General features: G+C 39.8%; 1 protein-coding gene across 3 annotated transcripts in view; it reads right to left on the minus strand.

Annotated features, from left to right (window-relative positions):
* The window catches only part of SMARCC1 (SWI/SNF related, matrix associated, actin dependent regulator of chromatin subfamily c member 1), a 181,105-nt gene extending 165,194 nt beyond the window's left edge, over positions 1–15,911 (minus strand). For all 3 annotated transcript variants that reach the window (XM_061196677.1, XM_061196678.1, XM_061196679.1), the window contains exons 1-2: positions 15,717–15,911; positions 8,306–8,425 (exon numbers count right to left, since the gene is read on the minus strand). In XM_061196677.1, the coding sequence (XP_061052660.1) occupies positions 8,306–8,425; positions 15,717–15,911 (315 nt within the window). The remainder of the gene's footprint in view (positions 1–8,305; positions 8,426–15,716) is intronic.
* Positions 15,912–18,882: the final 2,971 nt, after the last annotated feature.

Raw genomic sequence — 18,882 nt, forward strand, 5'->3', positions numbered from 1 at the left:
CAATAAATAGAACAACACAGATGATACGTATCTCAAAATCTGTATGCTGAGTGAAAGAAGCAAGGCAAGAAAAAAAGGATATATACTGTGGGATCCATTAACATATATTTCATGATACTGTAAATGAATCTGTATGTCAGTGATTGCCTAGGGACAAGTAGAAAGGAGCTGGATTATGAAGAAACTGTTGGGGTTGATGGAAATGTTCATTATCTGAACTCATCATATATTAAGTATGTACATTTACTGTACATCAATCATACCTCGGTACAGTTGGAGAGGGAAACATTATGGGAAAAGAAAAAGGGAAATGAAAAAAAGTAAGAAATAAGTTAAAATAAATAAATAAATAAAACATCACCCAAATGAATGAGAAATATATCAGTGAACTAAGGTTTCTACTACTGAATCCACATGGTATGGATGGGACTACAGGCCTGCCATTAACACTAGTCATATACTGATAGTTTTCTGGAGCCCTGGTCAACACCTGGCCCAGCGTGTCCTCTGCCTGGCATACAGGTCCAGGCTTGCAACACAACAGCCCATACCTTGCAGTCCACCAACCTCTAACTGATCATGCTAGATCGTTTAGGCTCACTGCCCTTGCTGGCAGTGAATGACAAGAGCCAGAAGCTACCTAATTACACTTTTCAGAGACTTATTCTTTTTTCTACAGTAATTTGTTTTATCTACAGGATTATGGCTGAGCATTTCGCTGGACTATCCCATTTTGGCTCAATTTCTTTTTTCATGTTTGCAAATACTTCCACTAAGGCTCACAGCACAAAAGAATACATATGATTCCATTCACATAAGATTCAAAGACAAGGGACTTCCTGGGTGGTGCACTGGTTACGAATCCGCCTGCCAATGCAGGGGACACGGGTTGGAGCCCAGGTCTGGGAAGATCCCACATGACACAGAGCAACTAAGCCCGTGCACCACAACTACTGCGCCTGCGCTCTGGAGCCCGTGAGCCACAACTACTGAAGCCCGCGTGACTAGAGCCCGTGCTCCGCAACAAGAGAAGCCACCGCAATGAGAAGTCCGAGCACCGCAACGAAGAGTAGCGCCCTCCGCCTCAACTAGAGAAAGCCTGTGCGCAGCAACAAAGACCCAACGCAGCCCAAAAATAAATAAATAAATAAACAAAAAGAAAGCTTCAAAGACAAGCAAAACTACACCATCTTGTTCAGAGACACATACAAACACAGTAATACATACAAAGAACAGCAAAGAAAAGACCACAACTCGGGGAAAAAAGGGTTTCTAATTGGGGAAGGAATACATAAGAATTTCTGGATTGGTGTTAATGTTCTATTTCTAACCCGGGTTGTGGTTAAATGGGTGTTCTCTTTGGAATTATTTATGTCAACATTTGCTTTATTTATTTTCTGTATGTTATACTTTAAAATAAGTTTAAAGGAAGGAAACTAAGTGCTTGCTCCACAAAGTAACTGTCCCATGCGATTCACTTAAATGTCTGCCTGTATTCGACTTTCATCAGAGTTCTAAGCTACAAAGTTAAAGGGCTAACTTCCAATACATAGACAATACTCATATTCTTCTTTATAGTCCCATGTTCCAAAAGACAGACTCTCCACTCTGAAATTCAGAGAATGGCAGAGTCACAGTTGCAAATTAAATGATAATTTTTAAAAACGTTTTTAATATTTATTTATTTATTTTGGCCGTGCCGGGTCTTAGTTGCAGCACGCAGGCTTCTTAGTTGTGGCATGCGGACTTCTTAGTTGAGGCATGTGACCTCTTAGTTGCGGCATGCATGCAGGATCTGGTTCCCCAACCAGGGATTGAACCTGGGCCCCCTGCATTGGGAGCACAGAGTCTTACCCACTGGACCATAAGGGAAGTCCTGATAATTAATTTTTTAAGTGTTGACAAGTTGCAAATCTTGAACATATTTATAAACATCAACGTATTTAAAATTAAAATCTTCAACTTCTTTAGACTCTGATTTGATCTTCTAGTAGTCTTCTAGATCTTAGAGCTTTGCTGTTTTTAAACATAGATCCTTATGATCTATTTTATTATTTTTTTTAAGATTTAATTTTATTTATTTTTGGCTGCATTGGGTCTTTGTTGTTGCATGTGGGCTTACTCTAGTTGCTGCCAGTGGGAGCTACACTTCATTGTGGTGCACGGGCTTCTCACTGCAGTGGCTTCTCTTGTTGCAGAGCATGGGCTCTAGGCGCTCGGGCTTCAGTAGTTGTGGTGCGCAGGCTCAGTAGTTGTGGCGCACAGGCTTAGTTGCTCCGCGGCATGTGGGATCTTCCCCGACCAGGGCTCGAACCCGTGTCCCCTGCATTGGCAGGCGGATTCTTAACCACTGCGCCACCAGGGAAGTCCCCTTATGATCTACTTTAAAAGACAGAATACGACCCACGCACTTACGGTCAATTAATACATGACGAAGGATGCAAGGATATACACTAATTATCAGAGATATGCAGATCAAAACTGCCATGACGTATTACCTCACCCCAGTCAGGACGGCCATCATCAAAAAGTCTACAAACAATAAATACCGGAGAGGGTGTGGAGAAAAGAGAACCCTCCTACACTGTCGGTGGGAATGTAAATTGGTACAGCCACTATGGAGAACAGCATGGAGGTTCCTTAAAAAACTAAAATTAGAACTACCACATGATCCAGCAATCCCACTCCTGTGTATATATCCGAAGAAAACCATAATTCAAAAAGATATATGCACCCCAATGTTCACTGCAGCACTATTTACAATAACCAAGACATGGAAGCAACTTTATATCCATTGACAGGTGGATGGATAAAGAAGATGTGGTATATATATACAATGGAATATTACTCACCCATAAAAAAGAATGAAATCATGCCATTTGCAGCAACATGGATGGACCTAGAGATTTTCATACTAAGTGAAGTAAGTCAGACAGAGAAAGACAAATATCATATGATATCACTCATATGTGCAATCTAATTTAAAAAAATGATATAGGGACTTCCCTGGTGGTCCAGTGGCTAAGACCCTGTGCTCCCAGTGCAGGGGGCCCAGGTTCGATCCCTGGCTGGGGAACAAGATCCCACATGTATGCCACAACTAAGAGTTCTCATGCTGCAACTAAGAAGTCCGCATGCTGCAACTAAAGATCCCACATGCCGCAATGAAGATCCTGTGTGCCGCAGCTAAGACCTGGCGCAACCAAAATGAATAAATAAATAAATAAAATAAAATAAAATAAAATTTAAAAATGATATAAATGAACTTAAAATAGATAACCAACAAGGACCTACTGTATAGCAGAGGGAACTCCACTCAATGTTCTATAATAACCTACATGGGAAAAAAATCTGAAAAAGAATGGATATATGTATATATATAACTGAATCACTATGCTGTACAGCTGAAACTAACACAACATTGTAAATCAACTATACTCTAATAAAAATTTTTTAATAAATAAATAAAATAAAAATATAAAAAGTAGAATACAAAATTGTCTAGCCTGTAGTTACAATTATGTTTGTGCTATGCATGCAAATGTACTAAGCCTTGAAGGGATTATGGAATAACAAGAATTTTTACTTGTGGAGGTAAAAAATATTTCAATTCATATTATGTTTGCCTATGCAATATATTTTTAGCCTTACAAAGTACTTTTTCCCCCTAAATCTTTCTAACTTCTCAGTTAGCACTAGATAGAACCTACCCTATGTTGAGCCAGCTGTTTAATATCCAATATGACTTAGGAAGTTAGTACATAAAGTTCCATTTTGATTTTTGAAAAAAACAGCCCAAAGAGTGAACTCCTACACCAGTCCAGTTTATTCAGGAAAAAAAGCTTTTTATGTAAATAGCTTACATGTTTCACTAAAACATTCTCTGCTTTATTGTCTCTATCCTCGATTTTTGTTTTACACCATTACACATTGTACCAATCCCTTTCATTTGGAAAAAAGCTAAACACTATTCTGAGAGAAAAAGAAGTACATCTGGTCCCACTGGCACTAAGTCATGAATTATTTTTAATTTTGGTTTATTCCTAAAAATATTCTTCTCTAATCTTTAAAATCTGGAAAAACAATAATGGTTTACTTCCCTGGAGTTAAATATTCCACAAATAAAGTCCCTTGTAAATACTATTTTTTAAGACACTCATACAATCCTAATTAGAAATACCAAAAGCACAATGTGAATCACCTTACATATAATACTTCATATAAAGCTACATGTAAATTTTATTCTAAACGATTTTATACTTGATAAAATGTAATCTATAAGTATTATATTACAGTGTTTTAAATGATGAAAACTTCAACCAGTTCCTGATTTGATAACTCTAATCCAGTTGATAATATAAGAGAACAGGAAATAAACACTCAAGTATTTGGAGGTAAAGGAACATGGAGCTTTCAAATGATTCAGAATAATATGCCCAAACACGTAGAGAAAAAGACAATGCTAAAGCAAATGTGGTTAAATGCTAAAACTTCATGATTCTAAATGAAAGTGAAAGTTCTTTATACTATTCTTGCAAATTTTTACTTTCAATTAATTTTAAGTTACCCAAAAACCTCAATTGGTCACATAGTTCAGAAAATGAAATATGCTGATTATCCAGTGGAGTAGTTCCCATTTGTTAAAAAATGAGCAAGTACCTCAATATCTAACAATGTATTTATAAATTATATGCATGTACTTACTATAATGCTAATATACTACACATACATATAACTTAAATCACATATTAAGAAATAGGTATTTTGGGGCTTCCCTGGTGGTGCAGTGGTTAAGAATCTGCCTGCCAATGCAGGGGACAGATGTTCGAGCCTTGGTCTGGGAGGATCCCACATGCTGCGGAGCAACTGGGCCCGTGGGCCACAACTACTGAGCCTGCGCGTCTAGAGCCTGCGCTCCGCAACAGGAGAAGCCACGACAATGACAAGCCCGCGCACGGCGATGAGGAGTGGCCCCCGCTCGCCACAACTAGAGAAAGCCCACACACAGAAACGAGGACCCAACACAGCCAAAAATAAATAAATTAATTAATTTTTTTAAAAAAAATAGGTATTTTGAAAGCATTAGCTAAAAAATAATTAAAATAAAAGGAATGATCTTGCTCTGCAAATGTGAATTCAACCAGTACCCAGTAATTCCCTAATCTCTTCCTCTAATTCAACCTGTTTTCTAGAACTCCAGATCTCATTTCCAACTACCTATAGGATTTCTAAACCTGAGGTACCTACAGGAGAGCCAACCTCAACACAGACTAAACTGAGTACCTTTCTCCAGAAACCTGCTTTTATACTCTGGCTTCCACCTTAGTGAGAAAGGAATCTGCTCAGTGTAGTCATCCCAGTCAATTCTTTCTTATTTCAGCCTCACAACCCACCCACACCACAAAAAAAAAAAGAAAATCACAAAGTTCTACCCCCTTGCTGTGCTTCCCAATCACTTTCAAGATAAAAGCCACACTTCTAACACAGTAAACCTGTCATTTTATGACGATTCTGGCCCATATCTCTGCCTACTGTCCTCAGTTCTAACCCTGTTGAACTATTTGCAACTACATTAAAAGCCTTCAGGCTTTTATATGTTGCTATCACTGCCTGAAAATCCGATCTTCCAGCCTGTCCCTAAAGAACTCATACTCTACTTTCAGGACTCAGTTCAAATGTCCTTTCCTTTGGAAAACATTTCCTGAGATGAGGAAAGTCAAAGGCTCTATTCATATAGGTCACCAGAGGGTAAGTAAGCCCCCTGAAGACAAACAATACACTGTATTACTCCTTGAATTCTCAGAACTTGGCACATAATCAAATGCTAAATATTTGCTGAACTCAAATCAGTGAGGAAGGGACTTCCCTGGAGGTCCAGTGGTTAAGAATCCACCTTCCAATGCAGGGGACGTGGGTTCGACCCCTGGCTGGGGAACTAAGATCCCACATGCCACGGGGCAACTAAGCCCATGTGCTGCAACTACTGAGCCCACATGCCACAACTAGAGAGAAGCCCCCGCACCGCAAGGAAGAGCCCGCGTGCTGCAACTAAGACCCAACTAAGTCCTAAATAAATAAATAAATAAATAAATAAATAAATAAATAAATAAATATTTTTAAAAATAAAATAAAAGCAGTATAAAAACAAACATTATTTAAAAAAAAAAAAAAAAAAAACTTCACCTTCCAATGCAGAGGGTGTGAGTTCAATCCCTGGTCAGGGAGCTAAGATCCCACATGCCTCACGGCCAAAAAAACAAAATATAAAACAGAAGTAATATTGTAACAAATTCAATAAAGACAAACGGTCCACATCAGGGCTTCCCTGGTGGCACAGTGGTTAAGAATCTGCCTGTCAATGCAGGGGACACAGGTTCGAGCCCTGGTCTGGGAAGATCCCACATGCCACGGAGCAACTAAGCCCACGCGCCACAAATACTGAGCCCGCGCCACAACTACTGAAGCCCACACGCCTAGAGCCTGTGCTCCGCAACGAAGAGTAGCCCCTGCTCGCCCCAACTAGAGAAAAGCTTGCACACAGCAACGACGACCCAACACAGCCAAAAATAAAATAAATTTAACAAAAAAAGATCCACATCAAAAAAAATCTTAAAAAAAAAAAAATCAGTGCAGAAAAGCAGCACCCTTTAATAAATGTTGTTGGGTTAACCAGATAATCATATGGAAAAAAGATAAAACTGCTTTTTTTTTTTTTTTGTGAGCACTGGATCCACTGCTCACAATGAATACCAAGATAAATTCTTGATGGATAACAGAGTTACACGTAAAAAATGACACCTACAAATAGTGTAGAAATTTGTTCTTCTACAAATACTAGAACAACACATGGCTGGAATCCTTTATCACCTACAAGTGGAGAAAACTTCCCAACGTGATTCAAAAAAATACATCCATATATTTGACTTAATGAAAATAAATGTCTGGAGAGCAAAAATACCATAAGTGAAATGAACAGATTTACTGCAATATCAGTAAAACAATATTTTTTATTCTCAATTATATCTGAGAAATCAGTGAGTTATTAAAACAAAAAGTTTAGTGATGAAATAAGAACACACAAATCAGAAGCTTTTGAGATTTATAAAAGGTCTACCAATAATAAATTCAGTAGAGGCAACAAACAGCAGACTGGAAACTACAAAAACCCGAATCAGAGAAATGGAAGACAAAAATTATGGGAAAACATAGCACAGGTAGTTCCCGGAAATCTAATATCTGTACAATCAGAGTTCAAAAATATAAAGAAATACAGGATGGCAGAGAAGGCTAACAGACTGAATGTTCCCTGAGCCAAAGAAACAAAACTGAGTCTTCAGATCATGACTTGTAACAACTAGACATATTTATCAATTTTAAAGATCAGTATTAAAAAAGGGGAAATCAGGGACGCAGTGGTTAAGAATCCGCCTGCCAGTGTAGGGGACATGGGTTCGAGCCCCAGTCCGGGAAGATCCCACATGCTGCGGAGCACCTAAGCCCGTGCACCACAACTACTGAGCCTGCGCTCTAGAGCCAGTGAGCCATAACTACTGAGCCCGCATGCCACGACTACTGAGGCCCGCACACCTAGAGCCCGTGCTCCGCAACGAGAAGCCACTGCAATGAGAAGCCTGCGCACCACGACGAAGAGTGGCCCCCACTCGCCGCAACTAGAGAAAGCCCATGTGTAGCAACGAAGACCCAATGCAGCCATAAATAAATAAATAAATAAATAAAATTTCAAAAATTAAAAAAAAGGGGGAAATCAACAAGTAGTATCAGATTTTTCTGTACAAAATCAAATGTTAAGAGAAGAACAAAACCTTCAAATTACAAAAGGAAATAAGGCATAACCCAATATTTCTATACCAAGCCAAACTTTCAGTCAAAATACCAACTGCAAGGAGAACAGAATCATATTCTCACATAAGCTCAGAAGAATCCCACCTACAAAATATAAAAAAATTCCAAGAAACAACATTCTAGCCACAAGAACTGAATCAGGAGAAAAAAATGGAAAAGACTTATTAGTACAGTAAAGACAATAAGGAAACTACAACATAGTAAAATGTTAACAGTTAAGTCTAGGTAATAATTGTTGTGATGTTTAATGCAAATTTTAAATGACTCCTGAAAGAGATGTTTCCTACAGTTCAAAAGCAATAATGTTCTATAGCTAAAATTCTGTAGCAATTCCTCCTTTTTCCTATTCTATAGGATAGCAGCATCAAAATAAAGAGCTGTAGGCTGCACCCAAGAGTACAGAAACTGAAGATGTCCCAATGTGATAAGCTGATGTACTTACAGGGAGTTTGGTGAAGGCCGGGTTGGTGACATGTTTCCCAAAGGCATCTTCCTGGAACTGGAGAAGCTGTACCACCAGCCCAGCCAGTGTTTTATTGGTAGGAGCATCCGCATGAACATACTGCAAGATAAAGACAGAAACTCAAAAACTGGGACAACTGTGCAGAAGACAATGTTAGCTTACTTCCCAGTACCTAAGTACTGGCCTGGTGGCAGATTTTTAAGTGTCTGAGACACTTACATAAACAAATACTGGGAGCCGTGGGGAGGGACAGATAACATATCCTTTCGGTTAACAGATCTTAAGAATGAGAAATACTATGCCCAAGAAACCAAACCCAAGTGTCATCTCATCTGCACCTGGACCTAAATTAGATGGTGAGATCCTGGACCTCAAACTTGAGCCTGATGCTACTGAATTGGCCTAAAAGTTTGTTCGGGTTTTTCCATAAGATGTAACAGAAAAACCCGAACGAACTTTCTGGCCAAGCTAATGTAATGGAATGAGACATACTGGCCACTATATTTCGCCATGTGGCCAGAGAGCCAACTGTGTTACAGTTTTTCAAACAAGTCCGCAAATTCTTTGATACTCCTCTCAACAAGAGGTGGGGATCTATGGCCCTCCTCTATTGAATCAGGACCATCCTTAGTGACTCGCTTAAAACCATTAGAATGCAACAGAAGTGATACTGTGTGACTTCTGAAGATAAATCAAAAAAAATCATGCAGCATCCATATAGTTATTTTGGGACACCCACCTTTGGAGCCCTGAACAACAATGAAGTCCAACCACCCTGACATCACCATACTGAGGAAGCCCAGGCTACACTGAGAGGCCACATGGAGAGGCCCCAGCTGCTGTTCAGAAGACTGACAGCACAACCACCAGACACATGAGTAAAGATGATTCCAGGTGACTGTGGCCCCCAGCTGTCAGGTCACCCCCAATCATCAAACATCCCCAGTCAAGGCCCCAGACACCACTGAGCAGAGACAATTGGCCCTACTGTGCCCATCCAAATTCCAGACACACAGGAACTCTAAGCATAATAAAATGGTTGCTTTTATGCATTAAAAAAAATACATGTGTGGGCACTTAAAAATGGTTAGGATGGTAAATTTTATAAGTTTTTTACCACAATAAAATTTTTTTAAAACAAACGTACATGAAAAGTTATCCATGCTAATGTGAATAACGTCAAGAAGGCCAAATTCGTGGTAGACAGCAAGCAAGCATTACAGCAAGGAAAGATAAAGGGTACGTGACAGGGAAAGCATAAATTACTGAGTTCAATTAAATGCAAAATTTTAACTTAGTATTAAGCGTTCACTATCACTTTGAAAAGCCATCATTTTTTTTTTTTTTTAACCTCCAATTTTGAGCAGGAAAAAACATCTATACTTCCTTCCATAAAAAAACTAAAGTTTTCTTCCTGGAAAAAACCTCTTTCCCAGTACCACCCAACATTTCAAGATAATGTTTCTATTGCAATAAGTAATGTCTAAGGGATACATATACAGCAAAATATCAGCTACGCAGTCTACTATTAATTACTATGCCTTAAGTTGACTGGCTCTCAAGATGTGCTACTGTCAATCAAAGACAGAGCATAATATAAAAGGGCAATTCTTCTTAGAGCTTAGTATCCTCGCAAATTTTTATTTGTTCAGGTATGTTAGCTTTCCACTCTAAATAGAACAACCAGCATGCAGTTAACTTTGCTGAAGACTGGTATTTTGTTGGAATGCTTTTTTTTTTTTTTTAATTTTATTTATTTTTGGCTGCACTGGGTCTTCGTTGTTGCGTGCAGGCTTTCTCTAGTTGCGGTGAGTGGGGCTTCTCATTGTCGTGGCTTCTCTTGTTGCGGAGCACAGGCTCCAGGCACGCGGGCTTCAGTAGTTGCAGTACGCAGGCTCAGTAGTTGTGGCACATGGGCTTAGTTGCTCTGCGGCATGTGGGATCTTCCCAGACCAGGGCTCGAACCCGTGTCCCCTGCATTGGCAGGCGGATTCTTAACCGCTGCACCACCAGGGAAGTCCGGAATGCTTTATTTTACATGAAATCCCCAAGACCAAAGGTTGGTAAAATCCAGTCTACTGCCTGTTTCTGTGTGGCCCACAAGCTAAGAATGGTTTTTACATTTTTTAAATGGCTGGGAAAAAATTAAAAGAAAAATAATATTTCATGACACATGAATATTACATAAAATTCAAATGTCAGTGTCCATAAATAAAGTTTTATCAAAACACAGCACACTCATTCATTTGCACATTGTCTATGGCTGCTTTCCTGCAAGAGCAGAGTTGAGCAGTTGCAGCTGAGACTGCATGGCCCGCAAAGCCTCAATATTTACTCTTGCCCTTTATAGAAAAAGTCTGCCTATCCCTGTTGTAGACTACTCCTTTTTATACTTACAGATAGCTTCCTTTTATTTAATTTAAAGGTGTCCTGTAAAAACACATTTCCTTAAGGCCACAAAGTGAAACAAGTATATCAGACATGAGCCAATAACTGGAAACAAGTTTCATACAATTAAGCACATAAGATATCAATTCTGTTAGTCTAAAATAATGGTTCTCAAGTTTTAGCTCCACTTACTAATTCAATAAGTCGGGCCCAAGAATCTGCATTTCTAACAAGTTCCCACTTGTTAGACACTACGTGACTGGGAACTACACTTTAAGAACCACTGGACTTATTTTAAAAAAATCCACTTCAAATATTATCATATATCTCAGTTAAAGAACACATTTTATTATAATTTAGAAGTTAAAAACCAGGTAAGCAATTTTTAAATGTTAAAAACTTCTTACAATTCCCCTTTCCTACAATGCCAATTCCCATAAAAACCAAGTTTACTTTTCTGAGGACTATAAACTTTCAAGTGAAAACTTAACATCAGATTTTTTTTCCAATTTACTCAACATAGTAAATCTTTAATAAGTAATACTCAATTTTGAAAGTAATCAGTGATACTCAACATAGTATAATCTTTAATAAAGAATAAACTCTTCAAGTCTAACCCACAGAACTGGCAAAGTATGTTGTACATACCCACAAGATAACTTTATAATCTTTAATAAATACAAGCTTCTCAAAGGAATCACATAATGTACTGCAAGTTTTTCCGCACATGGTAAAGCAACGTGAAAAATTAATAACCGTAACTTTTTATTTTTCATATACCTGCAGACAACTGAACAGCGCCAAATCCTAAACCTGAAAGACACCATTTGGAGGAAGGTTGTTTGGCGAAAAACAAACCAACCCTCCAGGCAAAAGTAATTTTTAATGACTTACATACATAGCTTTGTATATATTCTAAACTTCACTACTATCTACACACTTCATTTATTGTCATTCAGAATGAGAAAGATTTCATGTGGACAACCCTACAGTTTCAGAATAAAGATGGCCAGGTGCAAAGCCCAATCAAAATGATTATATTAGGTATTTTAAGATCCAATTTTTAAACTATAAAACATTTTTAACTCCATTTACTTTCTCCAAATCACCCACAAAAATGATCAAACATTAAAATGTATGCAAGAGATGACACTTTTAACTAATAAATTAAATCTGACATTAATAAATTAATATCAGATTCATACCCTCTCAAAAGGCAGTCAATGTACGACTGTAAGATTTTAAATCGACTTTCAAAAATTTCAAAGAGTAACATTCTATTTAACGAATAAGAATGAAGCAGGGGGACCAAATGATACATGGTGAAAGTATCACTACCACCTCAAATTTATATAATCCTACCTTCGAGGACTATCTCATTTGATTCGAACAACTGTCTATGGGAGTCACAGTCTTACTCCCAACTTACAAATGAAAAATTAAAACATGGAAATCAAGTCACCTGCTCAATGACACCAATTAGCAGCCAAGAGTACTGAACTCACGTCTTCCAACCTAACGTAATGCTCATTCCACTATCCCATACAGACATAAGTTCATTTCAACTGCTTCCAAAAATCTCACCTAAACATAAAAAGTTCTTAATAGCTTTCAAAATAATGAATCCTGATTAAAGGGAAAAAAATTAATAATTATATAGACTACTTCAGTCATAAAAATTTTATCTTTTGATCAAAAAAAAGTTCAACAGAATGTTTTACTTAAGACAACAAAAAATTTTTTAGTCTCAAAGTATTCTGATTAAGAAAGTGAGGAGGATATGTTTAGAAAGCTGTTATCAATAAATCTGCTTTATATGCCCTGTGACATTAATATAGTATCAAAAGTTTAACTTATCCGTAAACAATTCTATTGTAGCAGATGTCCCATCTGGAAAAAAAAATAAGTCTTAAACTGTTAAATACTTTATGTAAAGGGCACTGAAATGCCTTCCTTGGGCAATCTACTCTATTTTAGAAATCTTTGTTAAATCCAAAGCATCTTTATTTAAATCATCCTAAAATCTTAAATCTTATTTCAGGGGTAAGCCAAACTTCGGGAAGAAACTTACCTGGGAACTTAATGGCTTATAGATATACTTCACCTTCACAAGGTTTTATCATCTGAAAATCACTCTGAACTATGGATAGAAACATATCTTTCAAAGTTAGGATGAAAGATATGCACCCAGTAATACAAAGCAGGCAGCTTAGGTAGATAAACAAGCTTCCGCACTGCTAGTGGACTGAAAATGCAACCTCAGGCAAACAGTTAACTTCTCTGTGCTTCAGCTTCCACGTACCTAAAGTGGTCACCTCCTCTGGACTCCTTTGGCTAGTTGAAGCTCATCCCAGTCAAAAAGTATTCACTCTCCTTTCTGTACTGCTAAGCCAAATGTATCAACAAAGCCTAAATAAACAGATTTCTATACTAGTTACTCTGTTCATTCATGGAACAAATATTTACTGAGCACCTCCTATAGGCATTCAGAAGACAAAAACAATACAAGGAAGTTCACTTTTAATTTGAAATCACTTGGGTTTTATAAGTAGGTGCCTATGTCTATCTTTTCCACAACACTGTCAGTTCCTTAAAGAGAGGGATTATGTGCAGCCAAAAAAAAAAGGGGGGGGGGGGTTGGAGCCAGGCAGACCTTTGAATTCCAAATTTGCCGCTCCTAACTGTAATTCTTAGAGAAGTTACTTAAATCTCCACCCTCAGGTGTCTCTCATGTGGAAAATGAAGTAAATAATAGCTTATCATTCAGAACTGCTGTGAGGATTTAAGTGACTTATGTTTTAAATGCCTGGGTAAGATGGATGCTCAGTTGTTCACTGAGTGCACACATAAACCCATCAATAAAAATGCTACTATCAACGTCATGTTTATTTCATTTATTTGCTGAGATTTATGAATTTGAAAACACACTATTAAATGCAACAGAAAAGTTTAGTTAAAACCTACCAATGTTTATACCAGGTAGAGCTATATCCTGTACAGAGGAAGCAAAGAACCTTCTGGTAAATATTTTCACCACACCAACACCACTCTCAGAGGCTGATAGGATTCTGACTGTCAGGCCCAAGGGATATACAATTCTTAATCTGCATAGGCCCAAGAAACACACTCTAGCTTTATGAAACTCTGAGAGATCAAACCTAACTTTAACTTTGTCTTTAAGGCCTCAGGCACACTGAGCCAACACTAGCCTACTGTCTTCAACACTTTGGGACAAATCCTGCAATCAGCCTCACAGCCACTTCCTCACCCACCCAAACAAATCTTTTAAAGATTATCCAAGCCTAAAGCTGCCCTCTTAAAATTGGGCGCAAAGAGATGCACAGAGTTTGGAAAGGTAGAAATTACTATTACTGTATTTCCCTTCTTCTTTTCCCTTCCTTGCTATTCAAAGGAATATTCCGCCTATTTCTCTTTGTTAAAGCTACATTGATAAAGTAATACAATATTATGTGTCAATTATATCTCAATAAAATGGGGTAAAAAATCCAAACTGGGGGGAATAAATACATTAAGGTATATTAATTTAAGACCCAAAGTATTGGCTGAAGGGCACATGATAAACAATACTTTAATAATATAAATATATTCAATTCCCTCAGCTACTACCAGAAGCTCTACTGCCAACACCAAAAAAGTGACCAATTTACCATTGTACAAGGGAAAACAATATTCTTGTCTACCTACATGTAAATGAGAAAAAGCTACAATCCCAAATGTGACTGCAAAATTTCAGGGGGGAAAAAGTCAAAGAATCAAAAAATATACTGTAACTAAAAATATATATCGCCTCTCACTTCCTAAAACCTCAGGTAAGAAATGGTCATTTATTAAAGTACCACAATGGAACGCAAAAGAACCCAAGATCCCTGCCCATGCCTAACAACTTCCAAAAGCTGATAGGCTCCACTGCGCTGTACACCCCAAATGAGTAGGTTCCTAGACTATCTTTTAATTCATTCCAACAAATATTTACTAAGCAACTACTAAGGGCGAGGCAATGAGGATCAAACATGTTCCGGGACACGTTGTAGTGAACAGGCCTAACAAGGTCCTTGCCCCAGGGCTATGGTCCACAACGGGGGAAGTAGAGAACTGAAAAGGGTGTTCCGGAAATTTGGGGGCAAAGAGAGTATTTTTGGCAGTCCGCGTCCTTACACCTTCTAAGGGAGTCATTCCTAAATAGTTACATAAAGGGGAAGCTAAAAAAATATTTGTTATAAACAAGAGGCTAACTTACAACTTTTAATACCACTGACTCAGCGGAACTTACATTCCAAAGGTAGAGCAAACAGGTAAATGAAAATAATCTCAAAAAGTGGTATGAAGAAAACAAAGGTGATATGAAGCGGGGTGATCTAACATGAATCGGGTTCTCAGGGAAGGCCTCACATTAGCCACAAGTGAACATTAACTCTTGCACTCCCACTATACATAACCAGAAGTAGTGAAGTAAAAGCCGTCATTTTTTAATATTAGTTCTCATGAATATTGTAATTATATTAACCTGCTGTAACCAACGTCCGAGTACAATCGTCCATAGTCCGTCTTTAGCATACCAACAGCAGGTAGTAAAACCTTAGTCACCTCACTTGACTTTAAAGACTAGTCTCTAAACAAAACTTGCTGCTTTTACATCTCTGGCTCAGACAGTTTTAATAATCATTGTTCACACACCTAAAGCAGCCAACAAAAGAGTAAGATTCACACCCTCCGGGTCGCTGAGCTCGACCTGCTCCTGCAGAAGCAGGCAGGGGCTTTCGCCCGGGGTGCGTGGGCTCCCAAGAGCGGAGCTCCGAGGGCCAGTGGAGTCCCGGGCGCGCGGACGCCGAGAGCGCACCGCGGGGGCGTGGCGGGCCCTGCGCCTGCCTTTGTTGTCCCTCGTGGCGCGCGGGGGGAGGGGCGGCCAGAAGCCCGCGAGGCCAGTAGCCGCCCCCGGCCCCCGTCGCGTGGCCTCCCGGACCCTACGAGCGCGCGAACCCACCTTCTTGTAGTGCTTGCCCAGCCAGACCCGCACCGAATCCAGCTGGGACACCGTCTCCGGGCTCTCCCAAAACTTGCTGGTCGGGCCCCCGTCCTTCCGCCGATAAACTGCCAGGCCCGCGGCCGCCGCCGCGCCTCCCAGACCCGCGGCGCCCGCCGTCGCCCCCAGCCCGCCGCCGCCCGCCGCCGCGGCCATCGTCGCCGTACGTCGTCCCCACCGCCCGCCCCGCCCCGGCCCTCGCGGCGTTTCTCGTTCGCACGCGCGCGCGCAGCCGCCACCTCCGCCTCCCGGCCCCGCCCAGTCAGCCCCCTTCCGGCGCGGAGGCCCGGCCCCACCCCTTCTCGGGACCGGCGCCTAACTGACGAGAGCACACGCATACGCATGCGCAGCACTCTCTCCGGGCGGGCCTAGGGCGAGCTCCTCCCCCCACCTCTTCCGCCAGGCTGTAGGACAGCGCACAGTCTCCGCCCCCCAGCTTCGGCTTCTGAGTGTGTGGCTGTTTCCCGGATACCTGCGTCGAATCGTTATGCAATCTACTACTGCACGGAGGTTCTGTGTCATCGTCCGCCACCGCCGGGGAGAAAGGGGCTGGCGTGAGATGCTCCGAGAGGAGAACCCGTTTAGGGTGTCGCGTGCTGGCGGAGGAACCCACACGCCGGGTGGGAATCTGCGCCTGCCCCGCTTGCCCTCAGACCTTCTGCACCTAGTGACCCTGTCGTCCTTTGTAAACACCTATTTGGGACCGCCACCCTTTGCAACAGCTGTTCCCCTCTGATTGTCACTCAGGCGCTTTCAAATCATAACTTAAAGGTACTTCAGAAAAGTGATCCCTGACCATGCAATCTTGAACAATCGTACTCACTCGACATTGTCGGCGTAACACTCACCGTGACCTGGCATTTTTCTTATTTTCTTATTGAATACTTTCCACATAAATTGCATGAGACCCTAGTCTTGACTTGTTCGCAGGTGTACCTTCAGTGCTGGGAACAGTGCCTGTTATCTAACAGATGTTCAATAAATATTTGATGAATGAGTGAATGACCTACAGGGAGGCAGAAGGCAAATAATTTTAAGTTATTAACGAAATATGATTGGCCATTATGGGGTTTTGAACTTAATGCTATCTGACCCCTGAACAGCAAGTGACTAATTGCTTGTGAGTTTTTAAGACCAACTTTTAAGAATGAAGACACTTTGATCAGGGAGGAAAGGAGATTTCAAACACGTGAAAAAACTGGAACAAACTCTTTAAAGTGTGAAAGCATACTTGGCGAAACTCCTTAAGCCCATGGAGTGGAAGCAGAGATGTTATTTGGGGTGGCAGTGAATTTTGAATATCCTGTAAGCATTAGAAAACCAGCTTGAACAGAGAGAATGACAGGACCAGATTTATCGATTAGGAAGTAGCTACTGCAGCACTGTGAATGATAGAGTAGGGGAAGAAAGGCTGGAGAAAAATGCATGGACAACAAAAGAAAAAATAAATTGGACTTCATCAAAATTAAAATCTTTTGTGCTTCAAAGTATACCGACAAGAAAATGAAAAAACCCACTGAATGAGAGAAAATATTTGCAAATTATATACCTGATAAGAGACATATCCAGAATATAGAAAGAACTCTTACAACTCAATAATGAAAAGAGCAAGAACCCATTTGACAAATTAACTAACAACCAAATGGAATAAACTTGGTACATGCAACATCATGGATGAATCTCACAGATATTATACTGAGTGAAATAAATCTTACCCAAAGGGATATATATAGTATGATTCAATATATATGAAGTTATAGAACAGGCTAAACTCTGAAGTATGGTTCCCTCTGGGGAGTGGAGGGGAAGGAGGGACATGAGGGTATTTCCTGGAGTGATAATAAGTTGTAGTTTGAAATAGATTTGCATTACACAGATGTATACCAATTATGGAATGGTAAAGAAAATTTATGCATTTTACTATAAATTTCCCCTCAAAAGAAAAGAACACTAAACAAATACTAAACTCTTATTCAAAACATGCATGCTAAAGTGTTTAACGGTGAACTGTACCTTTCACACAGCTCTCCAAACTGCAAGCTAAATTCACATAGCAATCTATCAAAAAGTATTTTTATTGCTCAATAGGTGAAGAGTTGATTAGGTTTCTTCAATTTTGAGGAAAAGAAAAGAATTGGAAACTGTATGATTGATGCTAGTTGTTACAGTCATTAGCTTTCTCAGTTTCTGGGAAGGATACCAAAAGGCTTCTCTAAAATGTATCAAAGACTAGGGTTTAGCAAATATTTTCTATAAAGTGTCAGATAGCAAATGTTTTAGGCTTGCAGGCCATATGTTCTCTGTCACGACTACTCAGCCCTACCACTGTAGCACAAAAGCAGCTGTAGACAATACATAAATGAGTGAGCATGGCTGTGTTCCCAGTAAAATTTTATTTACAAAAACAGGTAGCAGGGGCTTCCCGGTGGCGCAGTGGTTAAGAATCCGCCTGCCAATGCAGGGGACACAGGTTCAAGCCCTGGTCGGGGAAGATCCCACATGCCGCGGAGCAACTAAGCCCGGGTGCCACAACTACGGAGCCTGCGCTCTAGAGCCCACGAGCCACGACTACTGAGCCCATGCACCACAACTACTGAAGCCCACACACCTAGAGCCCGTGCTCCGCAACAAGAGAAGTCACTGCAATGAGAATTCCACGCACTGCAACGAAGAGTAGCCCCCGCTCAGCAATGAAGATCCAACACAGCCAAAACAAAAAACAAAACAGGAGGCAGACAGTTTTTGTTTAGGATGATGAAAATGTTTAAGAGATGGATAGTAGTAATGATTGCACAAGATTGTGACTGTACTTAATGTCACTGAATTGTGCACTTAAAAGTGGTTAAATTGGTAAATATTATATATTTTTTACCACAAAAAAAAGCATATGTGGCAGGCCAGATTGGGCCTGTGCTATAGTTTGTTGACTCCTGACAAATACTATTATACCTATTACCTTTAACTTAGAAGCATCTTGTTTAAATCAATTTACTCAGATCTGCTTGAGAAAATCACAATATTGCTTATTTCATTGAACTTTTACAATATTTTTGGTAAAATACTTTTATCACAAGGATTAGGTATATTTTCATCTAGACCTTAGAGCCAAACATTTAGCTTATTCAAT

Source organism: Eubalaena glacialis, chromosome 7, assembly GCF_028564815.1.
Source record: "Eubalaena glacialis isolate mEubGla1 chromosome 7, mEubGla1.1.hap2.+ XY, whole genome shotgun sequence".
Taxonomy (NCBI): domain Eukaryota; kingdom Metazoa; phylum Chordata; class Mammalia; order Artiodactyla; family Balaenidae; genus Eubalaena; species Eubalaena glacialis.